Source organism: Dipteris shenzhenensis, chromosome 1 (genome assembly GCF_047967505.1).
Source record: "Dipteris shenzhenensis isolate YYH24624 ecotype China chromosome 1, Dip_SZ_1.0, whole genome shotgun sequence".
Taxonomy (NCBI): Eukaryota; Viridiplantae; Streptophyta; class Polypodiopsida; order Gleicheniales; family Dipteridaceae; genus Dipteris; species Dipteris shenzhenensis.
The window spans coordinates 45,469,490-45,486,173 of record NC_141596.1 but is presented as its reverse complement, the minus strand read 5'-3'; the positions used below and the strand labels follow the sequence as shown (position 1 = coordinate 45,486,173).

The window sequence follows — 16,684 nt, the reverse complement described above, 5'->3', positions numbered from 1 at the left end:
GATTTCTGATTTTTCCCCATGCTCTGCACATCTCAGTCTTTTTCATTTCCTCTTCATCATGTGCATGTGGCAAACTCCCTATCACATCTGGAAGAAGTCCTGCAGAAGGTTTAGGCTTTTTGCCCTTCCGATCAGCCTGTTTATCACCATTCTTATCATCATGTGACCTGTCTCTTTTCTTGAATGGGCAATCATAAGAGCGGTGTCCCTCTCCTTTGCATATAAAACATTTGTTTTGCTCCATGAGTGACTTTTTCTCTTCATCAGATAACTTGGTACGGGGCTGTTTATTAGGCTGTCCACGCCTTTGACCAGCTTTGAATTGGGCTTTTCCTCCCTTTTGAAACGGTCGTTTGTCATAATTTTTATTTTCAGATTTGATGTCCTTATCTTGGTGTTTGGCAGCCCGTTTGTTGTCTTCTTTCTTGCTGTCCATAAAGCCCAAATTCTTCTCCTGCATCCATGCATATGCTGTCCTTGCATTCTCAATTAATTGAGTTATAGAACCCACCTTGGTTTTGATGCAATAATCACGTAGCTCACTAGGCAATCCACAACAGTACCTCTCTATTTGCTCTTTCAAAGAAACATGCCTGTAAGAGCTCAATGGCAGCAAAACATCCCAAAACCTCTGGGTGTAATCATCAAGATTCTTGCAAAGTTTGTATGACAAGTCATGCCAGTGTGAAAGTACTTCAACTTCAAAAGTTGGAGTAAGCCAAGTAGAAGAGAACACTTGCTTAAATTCCAGCCAAGTAGTAGGTGCATCTCCATGAAGCATAAGGTTGGTGTACCACTTAAGTGCATTGCCTTTCAAAAATGTGGCAACCTTCCTCATCTTGGATGCTTCTGTAAACAAACCCCCAAGAAATGCAGCATCAAACTGTTGAAGGAATGTGAGGGCTTTGTACCTGTCCCGTACTCCATTATATGTATCAAACTTGACATGAGAACCACCATCCTTAAATTCTTTATATACATTTGATATTGGCTGTCCCAAAGATGGCTGTATATTTGCAGCATTCCCTTCACTAGGGAGAGCCATGCTTGGCTCCCACATTGTCATACATGACTTGTTTTCTATGCCCAATTGGCGGTGAAATCAACATAGCATCAAAGATCGAATCTGTACCAAAATATTCAGGTTGCTGCCTCAAATATGGCTGAGGTGGTTGAGCCACATTTATGGACTGCACATTATTATTTTGAGGAGTAGAAATACCCAAACCAAGGCCTTGTGCTGGCTGCTCATACTGTTGCACTGGCTGTACTTTTTGTACCTCTTTCTTAAGTGCTCTTTTGGGCGATTCCTCTCTCTTGGAAGTCACTTTCTGAGTCATTTTAGATGGCTGTCCCTCATGGGAAACTGATGCATGAGTGTGCGGTCCGCCATGAGAAGCTGATGCATGTGTGTACTCACTCTTTCTCTGCTTGTGCTTTCTTGATTTCTTCTTCTTCTTGGCATTTGTTTGCACAATCTGAGCCAAATTTTGAGCCAGCTGAGTCAAAGCAGTCACTGCACTTGCAAGCTGTGCATTCAACATAGTAGCATCATCTGACTCACTGCTAGAACTAGTATCACCGTTGAGCTCAGTTGTAGCTTCATGTGTGGCCTGCTCAAAAGGCATTTGTTGTGCTTCTTGCAGCTGTACACTAGCTGGATCGTTAAGGCTTTCCTGCCTTCTCCTTTGAGGAGTTGTGGAGCTCTCTTGCTCATGGGTACTCACCATGTTTATGGTTGTAATATTCAGCTGTCAAAAAGTGCAGCAAAGATATCCTTCCACCAAACTACCGAGGCCCACCTCTTGAGAACGAGTGTGTGGTATCCCGGCAATGGAACCAATGAAACCGGCCTCTAATCACTCAGAGGACAGTGGAACTAAACCTTTAATCACTTCAGCACTTATTTACAGCTCACAAAGCATATATCACAACCATTAACCATTGCATGATCACCATTTGGCATTTACCCATTTGTTCACAAACAAAACCACTGAAAAAGGGATGGAGGCTAGAATGCCCCTGCTCAACAGACATAGACAAGTGCACCCGATTGGCCCCAAACACCGTGGCGCCCCTTTCGGTATTTCTTTATATTTCACAGTGAAATGATTACAAGTTGCATCTGGGAGACCTTCCCTGCAATCGAGCACGCAGCCCCAATTCACTAAGCCTTCGCAAGGCTTTCAAGCATATAACACCATCACATAAGTGCACTTAACCCGTAGGCTCAACCCAAAGGCATTCTCTTTTCCGAGTGCAATTCCATTGGCTGTCCAGATGCAATCACACTGCACCCCAGTTGCACTCTCTTTGAGTGGTTTCCAGATGGCATTCACAAAGCTTTTCAAAGCTCCAAAATAAAATCAGCAAAGTACCCAACCAAAGAATGACTCATATAGCACTGCCTGGGCACCTGTGAGCCAAGAAAGAGGCGGCACACGAGGCCAACCAATAGCTTATGGCAAAAAGAAATTGCAGTAGCAAAATCACAACTCACCAAGCCCTGAAGACTCGAACCAAGTCCTCAATCGCCAAGAGGACATAGTAGCCAATGCCCAATTGCATTCTCAGCCAAAGAGGAGTGCAAAGGCACGAAGAAAGAGCATTTACAAGAGCCGACCAGCAAGAATTCCACTGAAAAATGCGAAAAGAAACACTTCTGTCGCGAAGAAGTGGGAGTTCTTGGGCTCAAAAGAAGCGTGCTTCAGAGAGGAATGCATTGAGAAGGTTTTGGAGAAGTTTCATCGCCGGAATGTCCTCCAAAACTGAGAAAAACCAGTCAACCAGCGCGTCGAACCACTCGAAATTCAACAGAAAGCTGTAGCTTTGCAAGAGGAGAGGCCCAGGAGGCGGTAGAAGAAAAAAGGTCCAGAAAAAGCCACTTTTGCAAATTCGACCAGCAAAAGAAGTGCTCAGCTCTGCCCGTTCTACCAAACGCACGGAGGGAAAAGCATATCACTACGAAGGGGAGGCAGAGGGGAAGCCATTGGGCCAAACGGAAGTTGAGGAATCCAAACGGGTGAGGAGTTATGAAGAAAAACGGAATTCAGCTGAAGGAGGCTGAAAAACCAGTCCGAAATCTCAACAAAGGGAGAAGATGAGAGAGAAAAACACACATGTGAAGTTTAGAAGGCCCCCTCCTATCTCCCTCCACTGCAATACTGCAAAGAGCAAGTCCAACTATCAAACACCTCCCGTGTGATAGTGACTTCTCAGTTAGCTTGCGACCGGCAAGGGCAAACCATCACTCGTCATCCCCCCTTACTTTGAACTGGGTGGTCAAAACCATCAACCAAAGTGAAACACTATACAATCTTTTTTGGGGACAACCCAGGGTAGAGTACCTCTTATTGACTCCAAATACATTCAATTTAGAGGGACAACTCAAGGCTGAGAACCTTTATGTGACTCAACACAAACATAGAAATATTTTCATTCATTTTATGCATAGCAAGGGCAGAGAACCCATGATCCCGAAGTAGCTACCGCACAAGAGTGTGCACATCCTGATGCGAAGAGGTATGTCGGTGAAGAACTAGGCAAGGATGCCCTCGAATAGAACTAGGCGAGGATGCCCTCGAATGATGTGTCGATGAAGGCCATAGGAGCAGCTACCAAGGGACATCATGTCATGACTCTCAATGTGCCGATCGGAGAGTCACCGAATGCGAAGAAGAGCCTTGGAGGCTCCAAAATGTAAACCCTGATCAAAATGCAGCAAGAGGGTGTCTAGAAAGGCAAACCCTGATAAAAAAGCAGCAAGATTACACCTCGAAATGATGCAGGACAGCTCCAAAGTGAAAAGCAGCTCCCTGGAACAGCTTTGAATGCTTCAGAGCTCTTGTAGATGTTCGCAGCAGATAGGCGGTGGCTGTAAATGCTCTAAAATACACGCAGCAGGGCCCAAAGTCCAAAGTCGGCTGTAGGTGCTCCAGAGGCAAAGGTGGGTCTCGAAATCTGCAAAGCGGCTCAGCAAGGCACTCCAAACTGCTGCAGCAGGTCACCATAGTAAAAGTCGGCTGGTATATGTATGCTGGAGCGCTGGAAATAGCTCGGAAGTGGCTCTGTTGAAGGCGGCTATGCAGCAGCAGCACATTAAAAGTCGATTTTGGTGATGAACTTCGAAACAGCCCTGAAAGGTCCACACGTGCAGGCACAATGAGATGACCAGCAAGTAATAGGCTGCCAAGGGCGCCTAAAGCTCCAAAAACTCCTGAATGGAGGCGGCAATGAAGGCAGGCTGTGGAGAGGCTCTAGCCGGGTGCAAACAGCTAGAAAATGGAGGTAAAACAGGGCGAAACGAAGAAGGGCTGAGGCGGCTGCAGGCTGCAGGAAGAAGGGCTGAAGCAGAAATAGGGTTAGGGCAAGGGTGATGTGGCAGCAGCTATGGAAGGTGGCTCTGATACCATGTTAGAAACATGGTGAAGGGAGAGAGAGAGAGAGAGAGAAGGTTGGTGTGAGGAAATGATGCTCAAATGAAGACATGACAAAGGCTTTCATTTATTCATCAAGTGTAACAAGACAAGTGAAGTACAAGCCTTATATAGGCTACTCACTCACACACCAGCACCTAGTGCATATGGGATAAGTCCCATGATGACACACTCACACAAGACTCACTCACATAGACTAGTACTAGATCTCCTAGTACTACACACTAACACACTCTTTGACTATGATATCTCCAACAGGCTGGTCTGACTTTATTGACTGTTTGTTTAAGATTACTTCCTTTAGAGTTCAGGAACTATGAGTCTCAGCCTAGAAGCAAATGGAGCAATGTGTCTAATGCATATATGTTTTAATTTATTGCAGGGATATCGTACTTATCAAAGCCGCAAGAGGCAGAAGCAAGGCTTCGGCTGGTCAGTGAATGTAGTCCTCCTAAAGTGGAGCAGTTTAGAAGTACAACAACTTTGAGCAGCACTTCTGATGTTATATTTTTTGAAAAGTTGCGTGTCGAACTGGCAAAATGGCGTAAAAAACTTAAAAGCTGCAGTCTAGATTGGAATTCTCTTGGGGATGATGAAATTCACTTGATCAAAACATCTGCTGATATATCTGGAACCGCCCCCACGTTGGATGGATTCCAAGCTACAGTTCCACACGCGGAGAAATTATCAGGCTGTCAAATTTTAGGTGGACGCCCATCTTTTACTCTTCGACTGGAAAATCACCATCAAGTTTGTCTTGCCCAACAGGTGATTCATCAATCCTACATCTGGTTTTCTCTGTTTTAGCAGTCTGTGTGGTGGAGTTCTATCTAAGTGTTGAGACCAATTTGTTGCATTTTCTTTAGCAGATGTAAATTTCTATTTCTATTTCTTTCTTTGTTTCATAAATACATTTTCAAATAACACCAAAAGGAAGGGAAACAGAAATCTCATCAGATTTAACAGTGTCTACCTTTTCAAGCAAATGGCAGTTGGTCATAATGCCATATAAGTGAGCATTTTATAAAGTTGCATATGTTTCAACACAAGATTTTCTCTTTTGTACTCTTTGAATTCATTCTCATGTCACAGGTCAGAGGTGTTTATTGAAAGTTCTAAAGGACTGTGCAGGTTTTAGACAAGCATTTCCAGGATCTTGTTCCGGTCGTAAGGATTGCCTCTGTGCCTAGTCCACCGCTTGAGATTACAATTATATTTACGAGCTCAAGAGAGGACTTGGTGTTATTGAAGGTCAGTGCGGTCTTGTCAGAAAGGTGCTAGTGTTGCTGTGGGGAGTTTTGTGGTCTGCAAGGCAAAAAATGATGATGGGAAGATGTCTATAAAATGTCTGTTTTTGCTATGTAGAAAAACGGTGAGACTTCTGTTAATGCTGATGGCTTGCTTGATGAGCTTAATCCCTTGCATCCTTCCTTTATCATTCCATTTAAGGTGTTATATCTTCAAAGGTTCAGGGTGTTCTCTCTTTATGGAATTTTAAAACGTTTAGGGTGTTCTACCTTTTTGAGGTAAGGACTTTTTGTCTCAGGTTGACTTCTCAAGGCTTCTTAATGTTAAAAATGCAGAATGGATTGGAAAAAGGAAGTAACCCATCTCAGGAGGTCTTGATAAATGAAGCGATTGGTTTTCGGCATGTCATTGATGCATTGGTGATGTCCAGAAAGCCTGTTGTTGGACATAATTGTGCTCTTGGTAATGGTCGACATGCTTATGTTTGCTTTTGTCCTTGGGGTAGTTGCAATCTAATGACATCTCTGAGAGTTTATCTCAGAGCTAGGCTGTTTGCAAGGTACAGAGAACTCGCACAAGAATAATTTGACTATATTGCAACAGACTGACAGTTGCCCACCTACTTTTTGCTTTTCAATGGTGCAGATTTAGCCCATATATATAGCAAGTTCATTGCACCACTCCCTACGACAGCTGCAGAATTTTCGGCTTCGCTTTTAACTCACTTCCCCTATATCATAGATACAAAGTATCTTATGAAATTTGAGCAGACCCTTCGTGCATCATGGGCACAAAGACATACTTCATTGAGTGCTGTATACTCTTACTTGTGCAAACCAAAGGATGTGAACACTGGGGCTGCCAGATTTGCAAGAAGCCTCAATCGGCTTTCTCAAAAAGTTGAAATAGAAATTATGACTGGATTCAAGAGGTGGGTGGTTTCAAACTCTCTGACGAGACATGCCTTCTTATTTTTTTGGGGTGTAAAAGGCTGCTCATCCAAATCAAGCCAGTGAATGTTTGAAGGCTGATTGTGTGGCGGTGCATCACTGCAGGTACCAAGACTCTGATGGTAATTTATTACATGAAGCTGGTTATGATGCATTCATGACGGGATCTGTATTTGCGCAGATCTGCCGTCTTCTGCATGTTGATGTTAAGACTCTTCAATCTCTCTCCCCTGGCAAAGCTGAAAAAGCTTCAGGAATTGCAGAACACATGAATTTACTAAATCTTGGACACATGGCTTTCGATTTAAGGGCAGAAAAAGAAACAAGAGAAGGTAATTGGACTTTCTGCTAGTATTTGTCCATGTTCTAAATTTTCAGCTGGCCATATAATGTCAATGTAATTTGGGAAGGGACTCCGAGAAATCTGTGGCTAGGGTACAATCGAGACCCCGGACTCGTGAACGGCTAGAGATGTGATATTGACAAGCAGGCACAACTAGAATTTCAATTTCAACCCCCTAAGTAACTCATATCAATTGGCTTTAGAATTGTATTCCATAACGTCATCGCGAATTTAGTCCATCTAATGCCTGAATGCAATGGGTTCCTTCAAATGTGCAGGAAAAAGCGAGGTTTCTGATCAGATTGCATCATCAAAGTTTGAGAATGAAAACCTTGATGAGCCATATTGTGCTGAAGTTTGAAAGTCAAACTAGGAGCTGGTCTGCTGACAATCTGTAATAATACATGTGTATGGGAATTTCTGTTGGAAGCAGCAGGTCATTATGTCATGAACTCAAGCACCTGCAAAACTAATGTGCATTCAGGGCATACACCCCTCTTATCATTTGCACGCATAACAGCACTATGGCAAGGAAGGTACCAGCTGTTTGGTTATTGAAATGCAGAATGATGGCATTAGAAAACCATGTGTTTATTTCCTTTTTTGGGCTTTATGATAACGTCCCCAGAGACTTTTGAGAAGAGTGCAAACCAGCACAGAATTGAGGTAGTCCATTGATTGCAGATTCACACAGCTTCTGAACCTTCATTTGGAGATGCAAGGCCTCTTGAGCTTTTTAAAAAGCTCTTGTGCTTGCTTAACAACATTTCCCCCCCCCTTACAACTATCAGATTACAGCTTTTGGAAAGAACCAACAAATGTACAAGAAATTTGGGCTAGCACCTACAGAGTAAGCTTGGTTTTTGAGAACAATAATTTATGACTAGCTGTGCCAATTAGTAAGAAAAACAAAGCAGGCTGGATATGCAACGATGGGTGTAGTGCAAAACATTGTATCATGAACCCTGGAAATGATGCATGGAGCAAATAGCCTATATTGACGTGTAAAGGCAACCACGTGTTGTAGACAACGTATTGTCTTCAACAAATGCTTTAACCAAGCTGGCTGCACAAGTGGAATAGTCAATTTAGATTATGCTTTCTCCAAGGTATCTATCTCAGCAGTTTCCTTAACGGTTGTCCATTCGGTGATAGCACCTTTTCTGCTCATACTCTCTTAGCCTTTACTTGTTGACACCCTCGTATGTGCCTCAGCCTATGCCACTCCTTATGTCGCTCTCAATTGAAGGACTTGGTCTTATGTTTGGGAGTACACTCCTCTTGAACCACCATGGTCTCATGCGGTGAACCTTGAAGGATATTTGTGGCTAGTTATCACAAGGGTGTGAACATCCAATTGTGGAGAAGATTGCTTCACGGGCGAGGCTTAGTGCGGGGGTTCTCTCTTTGGCATGTGCTTGCAGTAAGCTCCATGAACTTTCATTGTGGCTTGAATCGAGACTTCTCAAGTGGGGCAATTGCTATAGTTGTTTCATAACGTGGCCCAAATCTAGACTTGTCCTATCATCATGATTGCTTGCGCTTGGCCTTGCTAGTGTGAGTGCAAGTTTAGGCTTTTGCTCGCAGATTTAGTGTCTTCAGTGGTGTACTCTAAAATTGTGTCTTAGCTTTGGTTGAGAAAGTAGCTTCCTCAAGTGTTTAGCGCAACTACATAAGTGTAAAGAGATTGATTGTCGTTGGCAAATAGCTCAAAAGTATAAGTGGTACTTGCTTTGTTGCATAAGTTGTTTGTACGTCAATGTGATACCTTGGGGTTGGGTTAGGGCATGGTGTTGAATTTTTCCCAATATTTCTTGATTGTGTTTCTATAGTAACCTCTAAATGCTTGCTATTGGTTGGTATTTCTTGGCCAATCTCCTCCTTCGCCTTTGCTTCGATTTGTGACACTCGGCTAGGTCCGCAATTAACTTGGGCATCATCTTTTTCCTCCTATGTAATAAAACTTGATTCTAGGCCATTCTCGGCCACCTTTGTATCTTGGGTGATTAGTGAGCCTTGGTTTGCCATAGCAAGGAACTTCTCCGCTCTTTGATGACTTAGATGGTCGTGGAGTTCGACTTGTTTGGGATTTGACGTTGCTACAAGGTGAGGAGCGATCTCTTCTTTTTCCTTTTTTCCTAAGCATTGATAGAAAGTTCTTTTCTAGTTCTTTTTTGTGGGGGAGGGGGGATCTGCTTTTTGCTAGGTCGGCTTCCTTGTAAGTAATGACTTGTTGGGTTACTTTGAATTTTTCTATGTATTAACTAGGAATGACTTTTAGTAGCTTGCTTGTTGCACATTTAGTTGAGCTCTTCAATGGCTTCCTTGAAGAAACAGTCTGGTTAGATTGGTATGGCACTCAATCTATTGTGATAAGTATTGCTAGCCCTTTTGTTGCTCGTCCTAAAGTTCCACTTGAATATGGTGATCTTCCTAGTTTTTCTCCTTAAAATTTCTCAAACATGCTCATCTATTATCTTGCATGGCTTTTTGCACCCAAATTTGGAGGTTAGCTAACACCCTTAACTTCTTTTTCCATTTTGCTTGTAATGATGTATATGAATCTCTGTTTTTGTTGTGACCTATGTAATCTATTGTTTAGAGCTTGGGCCATCTTTAAGTAAACACAAGTCATCGTTGAGTTACTTGATTCTCTTATGATGTTGCTTTGTTTGTGATGATACATTGTACCTTATGAGTTACTTCAAACACACACTCTACACGGTCTATGTCTGATAGGTATCATAATTTCTAGAGGACCTAATATGATTGATATTGATGTGCTCATAAAGTTTTGAGCAGTTTGAGTATGATTTGAATGGTTGGACATACATATATCCTTGTTTTTGACCATGTATCATGCATGTGTTAAAAAACATACATCAATCAGCTTTTACCATATGTGTGTATCTGATGGGTATGTCAATGTTAAGAGGACTTAATGAGAGTAAGATTCATATGCTTGCAAAAGTTTTATGTGGTTTGGATATCATTGGCATGGTTGGGCATGCATATTTTCTTCCATATTAAAATTTGTGAGCACATGAATCTTAGTCAAGGCCTCTACAAAGTATCATACCCATAGGAGACACACATATGGTAGAAGCTCACTGATGCATATTTTTAAACATTTATGCATGATGCATGATTAAAACAAGAAAATATGCATGTCCAATCATGGTAATGATATTTGATCCACATAAAACATTACAACGACATGAATATTATTCATAGTAAGGGATTTGAAAAGTATCATATCCATTGGACAGATACACATATCATAGGATCCCACCGATGCATATTTTTTAACATATGCATGATACATTGTAAAAAACAAGGAAACAACATCCCAAACTTATCCCAAAGAATAAAAATGATATATGAATCACATTGAAAGTTGTGGGAACATGAATATTACTGACATTAAAAACTCTATAAAGTATCATACCCATTGAAAACACAAGTAAGTAGGAGCCCATTGATGCTTATTTTTTAACACTTGCAAAATGCATGGTAAAAAACAAAGAAATGTGATATGTAAATGATATTCGAAGCACATGAAAATTTTCACACACATTAATCTTATTCACATTAAGGAATTTGCAAACTAGCATATCCATTGGGCACACATATGGTAAAAGCCCATCGATGCATATTTTTTATCAATTATGTATGATGCATGGTCCCAAACAAGGACATATACATGACAAACTATGAAAATGATATGCGAACCAAATCATAATTTGTGAGCACATGAATCTTAAACTAATCACTTAGAAAACTAACACCTATTGCACATAGACACATATGGTAATACTTGTAAATGACATGGCCAAAAGGAAGAAATTTGCATGCAGATTGGTCAAGAATTTAGTATATCACTCCAGGACAAAATACATTGATGTCAGAGAGCACTTTATCAGAGAAAGAGTGCTACTTGGTGACTCCCTGATGGTCGCTTTTTATCTTTTGCTATATAAGCAGTATCACCAAATAGTTGCAATAAGCCATCACGTTTCTCCTTACTCAATAGAAGGGTCACACAATCAAGATAATCAGTATTGTTATTGAGCCTTAATATTCTCTCCGTCTCAGAGTATTTGGATGGCAGACCCTTTAGAAGAATGGTCTTTTTGTTCTTTGTCTCCACACCCGAAGAACATCCTACCCACATAAAAGTTTCAAGCTATGCACATATGATAACACATGATGTTGAGATGAATCCTCAACACCTTCCCTCAAGATCAACATCATGAAGTGTCTTCCATCAAGATGTTGATTATGAGGAATGGAAGAAAGACCAAACATTACATTCCATCACACTCCTTTAATGGGAATGTTCTTCCTTTGGGTCAAACCAAGAGCTTGTCAATGCTTCTCAAAAAGCTCTTTTCCAAGTGGTTTGGTAAAGATATCTGCAACATTCTCTTTGTTGTTGCAATGTGATACCCTTAAGTAACACTCTTTCTTTGATGAAGTGCTCTTTGACATTAATGTGCTTTGTCTTGGAGTGATATATTGGATTCTTGGCTAATGCTTGAGCCAATTGATTATCACAATATATTAATGTTGGATTCGACTCATCAAAGTAATATGTTTCTGCCACTTTCGAGCCATATAGTTTCACATGTACCTATTGTGAGTGTCCTATATTCTTCTTCTATTGAAGACAAAGAAACAATTGGATGCTTGTTTAACAACCATGATATAGCACCTTGACCAAGGAAAAGTGCATATCTTGTGTGGATCTTCTAGTCTCATGATCTCCTGCACAGTCACTCTCATAGTAACCATGCAACCTTGCATGACTTCCTTTGTACTCTATTCCAAATTTTCTTGTAGCTCTGATGTATCTCAAGGCTCTCTTGGCTATGCTCCAGTGAGATTGTTTTGGGTTGGCCATAATTTATGCTAGTGAGCTTACTAAATAATAAATATATGGCCTTATAATAGTTAGATATATAAGAGGTCAAATGAGCTGACGGTAGTACTTACCATTGAGTGTAGGCTTTTTTGGACATTTTGTAAGTTTCAAACTCTGTTCCATGTGAGTAGCTACAATCTTGCAATGTGCCATATGAAACTTCTTTAGGAGACTATCCATAGATTTTTGCTGGCTCATGAAGATGCTGTTTGAGTCTCTCCAAATCTCAGTTCCAAGACAATAGCGCATAAGTCCAAGATCTTTTATGTTGAACTCTATAGATAAGTCTTGTTTCATCTTGCTAATGAAGCTATTAGTGCTTCTTGTCACAATCAGATCATCTACATACAAAAATGCAATAGTAATGTCTTCCCATTGAACTTTGTAGTAGAGAGTATGATCTGCAATGAACTTGATGTATTCCAGATTAGCAAAATACTTGTTGATGCTGCTATACCAACTTTTGGGTGCTTGCTTTAAGCCATAGAGACATTTCTTGAGATGGCAAACTTGAGTTCTTTTTTTGGTTCAACGTACCCTATTGGTTGCTACATGTATACTTTCTCGTCTTTTGAAATCTAGCTGGTACACATTCCATTTGCTGAGTGTCGCTATAGTGATGTCAAAAATATTATGGAATTCATCTTTTCTACTGGAGCATAAGTCTCATCATAATCTTGACGGTATTGATATGCAAAAACATTTGCAACTAGTTTGGCTTTGTATCTTTCAATGCTTCCATATGGATTGTACTTTACTTTGTAAACCATTTGGATGCAATGGCCTTCTTTCCTAGTGGAATGTCACATAAATCCCAAGTGTTGTTTTTGTACGAAGTATCCATTTCTTCATTCATTCCAGCTTGCCATTCCATCTTATCAACTGCATCTTCGGAGTATACTGGCTCTTCTATAGACATGATGGTAGTCATAAGAGAATAATTGGTGGTTTCAATATGAATTTCTTTGCTTTTTTAGCATATGTCAATCTGGTTGGTGGTCTGCTTTCTCTAGTAGACTGTGACGCTTCACATTTTTATGCGATGCTCCATATTTTGTGTATAAATTTCTTTTTAGTTTTATTAGTAGTAGTCATTTGTGAAATTTATTTTCATGTCAATTTTGAGTTTTGAAAATACTAATAAGTAATTTGAGATTTAACAAATCCACAAAAAAAAAGTATGCATGGTAGTTGTATCGAGAGTTTGCAAGTTTAAAGGAGGCTCCAGCTTTGCGGATTCTAAAGGAGAACTTGGACAGGAGTGATTGATTTAAAAAGAATAAAGTTATTGCTAGAATGGTCCAGGAATGGAGCAAATTGGTCGTGAAGGGCAAGAAAAGCAAGATAAAGTGGAAAAGCTAGCTAAAAGTAGGGAAAAGCAGGTCCCACCTTTCTTGGGTAAAAATACTAGTCACTATTTCGACCATAACTTTTGATCCAAAATCAAATTAAGGAGCTCTTTTGTTTTTACAAAGCTGAGATTGAGATCTACACCTTTACAGAAGAGGTCGAGACCAAATTCGACGATCTATTAAGTCGAAAACTCAGAATACGCAGAGGCAGCAAGGTAGCATATTCGAGAAGCTCCGAGATTGAGAGTGAGAGTACAAGTGAGAGTGAGATTCATCTTCCATCTATGATTGTATCATCTTGAATGAAAGTGAGATTCATTGCAACACCTTGGTGTCAGAGAGAGTGAGAAATCTGATGCGAGTGAGTGAGAGAGAATAGCTTGGGGGTGGTCGGTCGGTTCGAGCTCCGTACATGGAGTAATGTGACTCGAGGATTGATTGTAAACGGTTTTGATTCAATAAAAAGTCTCCTTCTATTGTATTTCAGTTTTCTCCTTCTCTCTATAGAATCAATCTTGATTTCAAGGTTCAAAGCGTCTCATAGACTATCTGAGCTGCAGCTTTGCAGGTGGATCCTTTGGCAATTCTTACCCTTGTTCATCAACCTTCTTTATAGGTGACTCACTAATCAAGCCTGTGTATTTTATGTTTACCATTCTGATTCTTCATCAAAGAGTACATCTCTAGAGATTCTGACCTTTTAATTGATGTGATATACAACTTGTATGCTTTGCTCTCTTCAATGTAGCCAACCATGATGCATTGACGTGACTTAACAACCAACTTTTTGCAGTGATCATCATATATGTGGGCATATGCTATGGACCCAAATATGCGGAGATGTCCAATGCATGGCTTGTAACTAGTGAATTTCTCATAAGGTGTCATACCTTGAATTGGTTTGGTTGAAAGCCAATTAAGTAAGTAGTTTGTAGTTGGCAATTGCTTCTGCCCAATCTTGATTTGGAAGATGCTTCTCATTGAGCACATTGCTCTAGCACTGACTTCTAAAGTCCCATTCTTCCTTTCAGCTACTACATCCTACACTGAGGAGTATCTACACATGTGAAATGTCTTCAAATGCCATTTACTTGTACAAAAGTTCATGAATGCTAAAGACATGTATTCACCTCCTCTATCTGATCTCATGACTTTGGTCTTATGCCTGTCTGGTTCTCTACCATGGCTTTTGATTCTTGAAATCTAGAAAAGACTTTAGATTTCTCCTTCCAAAAAAAGACCCAACAATATTTGTTATAGTCGTTGATTAAGGTAAAGTAGGAAAGTGAACCATTGAAAGCCACTGCCATCTGATGCGCTAGCTGCGTCTAGCTATATGTGCTCGCTGGCGAAGCGAGAGGTGCATGAACCTCGAGCTGGGTCTCTCTGCCAATGCATCTCTCCGAAATGATGGCATACCAAAGGGCTGAGAAGAGGACTGACCTCTCTCCCAGGGGTGTTGGCTGCCATATAAACCCAAGCCAACTCCAGGCATACTCGCTGGTGCGGTGAAAGGAGCTCAATGCTGTGGGTCTGTACATAACCCATAGCATACCTTTGTATGTATCAAATCAAGAATATCTCTTGCATGTGGAAGAGCTTGTGTAGGTGATTGGTTACAACAGAGTGATGGCCACCCTTGAGTCATGGATTCTGCAATCCAGGGTTGACAATTTTGGTAGTTGAACCCTTGTGACCTTTCGGGGCTATAGTAAGGCTATTATTGATAACTTTTTTGGTGAGGAATATTAATTAAACTCATGATATTAGGGCTACTATACTAAAATAGTTGTAGTTAAGCATCTATATTGACACCTTTGTGAATTAGCCTGGAGAATGCTCAAACTTAAGTTCAAGCATGTGTGGATAAAATGGTTTGCAATCCCCTTGTCAATCTAATACATTTAAGGTCACAAAATATTGAGGGTCTGGTTTGGTAAATACTATACTAAATGTGTATATCTATAGAGACATCTTTGTGAACCAGCTTGGTGAATGCTCAAACTTCAGTTCGAGCATGTGTGAATAAAAGGTTTTCTTTTCCCTTGACAAATTATAATGAAATGTTGTCAGCCTAATTTACTCACTCTTCTTGAATTTTAGTGTTGTTAACTTATGGGTGCTCGGTGTTGCACACTCACCCAGCCGGTGCAGTGCTCTAGTTGAAGATGCCTTCTTGCAATGTGTACATGTGCTCGGGTGTAATATTAATAAAATTGAGGTCGGGGTTGCTATTGTAAGGGGAAACCGTCGGGGTTGCTATTGTAAGGGGAAACCATACAATGAGGGGGGATTAAGTATACAAAGTAAACGGAACAATGAAGACAATTGAAGCAATAAAAACTTTTATTAAAAAATATATATATTTACAATGAAGCCACCCTGGCTTGAACTGCACTGCTAGCAACTCCTAACCTAGCAAGCTAGAGATAAGGTTCCTCTCATTTGTGTCAAAACTTTCTTATTTCTATTAAGAGTCTGAGCGGTTGCTAGACCACTGCTCGGTATTAGTGGGGGTGACCTCAAGTCGCTACCCTCTGCACCAGACTACTATCACAGTTCTAGGCTAGCTTGTGTTGGGAGCAACATGATAACGGAAGTAGAATGCATAAAATACACAATACAAAAAGCGTGTAGAATGGAACTGACAAAGAGACACCGATATATGTGGTTCACCTATTGTGGGCTACGTCCAAGGAGAAATAGCCATCCTGTGTCTTTCTTATCCAGCAAGCAAGAAGATTCAAGATACGAGTAGTATATCCATTGCGTTTTTGCTATTTGAGCCACTCCCTTATCTTACAATTTTGACCACACAACTGATAAGCAACTCATGCACCAATTTTCATTTATTTTTGCTTCAAGGGCGCTGCCCTTGAACCCCCGCCATCCCCCCTTGGAACCCCTTGGCGACATCCTAGGGGGGGCGTTGCCCCCCCCCTACCCCCCCTTCATAGAATGGGTACAAGCATGCCTAGGTCCAAAGCACGGCAAAAAAACAATCTCTAAAAAAGGATGAGGATCCACATATAACAACTTGGACAAGGCATTGCTTGAACGCAGATGCTTGGGGGTTGAAGCATCATGGTCGTTGTACTCTGTTAGGCTTTTGCATCCTCGAGGCACCAGTAGATGCCACCTCCAACCGCCCTTCACTGTGCCATGCCCCTCCACCGTGTCCTCCTCGCGCCCTCACATTCCGCCCTCCTTCCCCCTCCACTCCCCACAACATCCCCTCACCCCCCTCCACACATCCCTTCCCCCCTCACGTCCCATCCCCCTCCACCCTCTGCCTCTCCCACCCGGCTGGTGGTGGTCGTTGCCCACCCCTATTTAGATTTTTAAAAAAAACTAACCCTAAAACCAACCCAACCCACCAACCTAGGTTTGCTTCGTTAGGTTAGGTTTTAGGGTCATTAGGTTAGTTTAAC

General features: G+C 41.2%; 1 protein-coding gene across 5 annotated transcripts in view; it reads left to right on the top strand.

Moving 5' to 3' along the window:
* LOC147905923 (poly(A)-specific ribonuclease PARN-like) overlaps nt 1-8,600 on the top strand; it is a 49,876-nt gene extending 41,276 nt beyond the window's left edge. For 2 of the 5 annotated variants that reach the window (XM_087375595.1, XM_087375587.1), the window contains 6 exons: nt 4,819-5,204; nt 5,568-5,687; nt 6,020-6,146; nt 6,330-6,615; nt 6,740-6,966; nt 7,256-8,600. In XM_087375595.1, coding sequence (XP_087231721.1) covers nt 4,819-5,204; nt 5,568-5,687; nt 6,020-6,146; nt 6,330-6,615; nt 6,740-6,966; nt 7,256-7,338 — 1,229 coding nt within the window. In that variant the 3' untranslated portion in view covers nt 7,339-8,600. The remainder of the gene's footprint in view (nt 1-4,818; nt 5,205-5,567; nt 5,688-6,019; nt 6,147-6,329; nt 6,616-6,739; nt 6,967-7,255) is intronic. The other 3 variants (XR_015541120.1, XR_015541121.1, XM_087375572.1) reach the window with 3 other exon arrangements.
* The last annotated feature ends 8,084 nt before the right edge of the window (nt 8,601-16,684 follow it).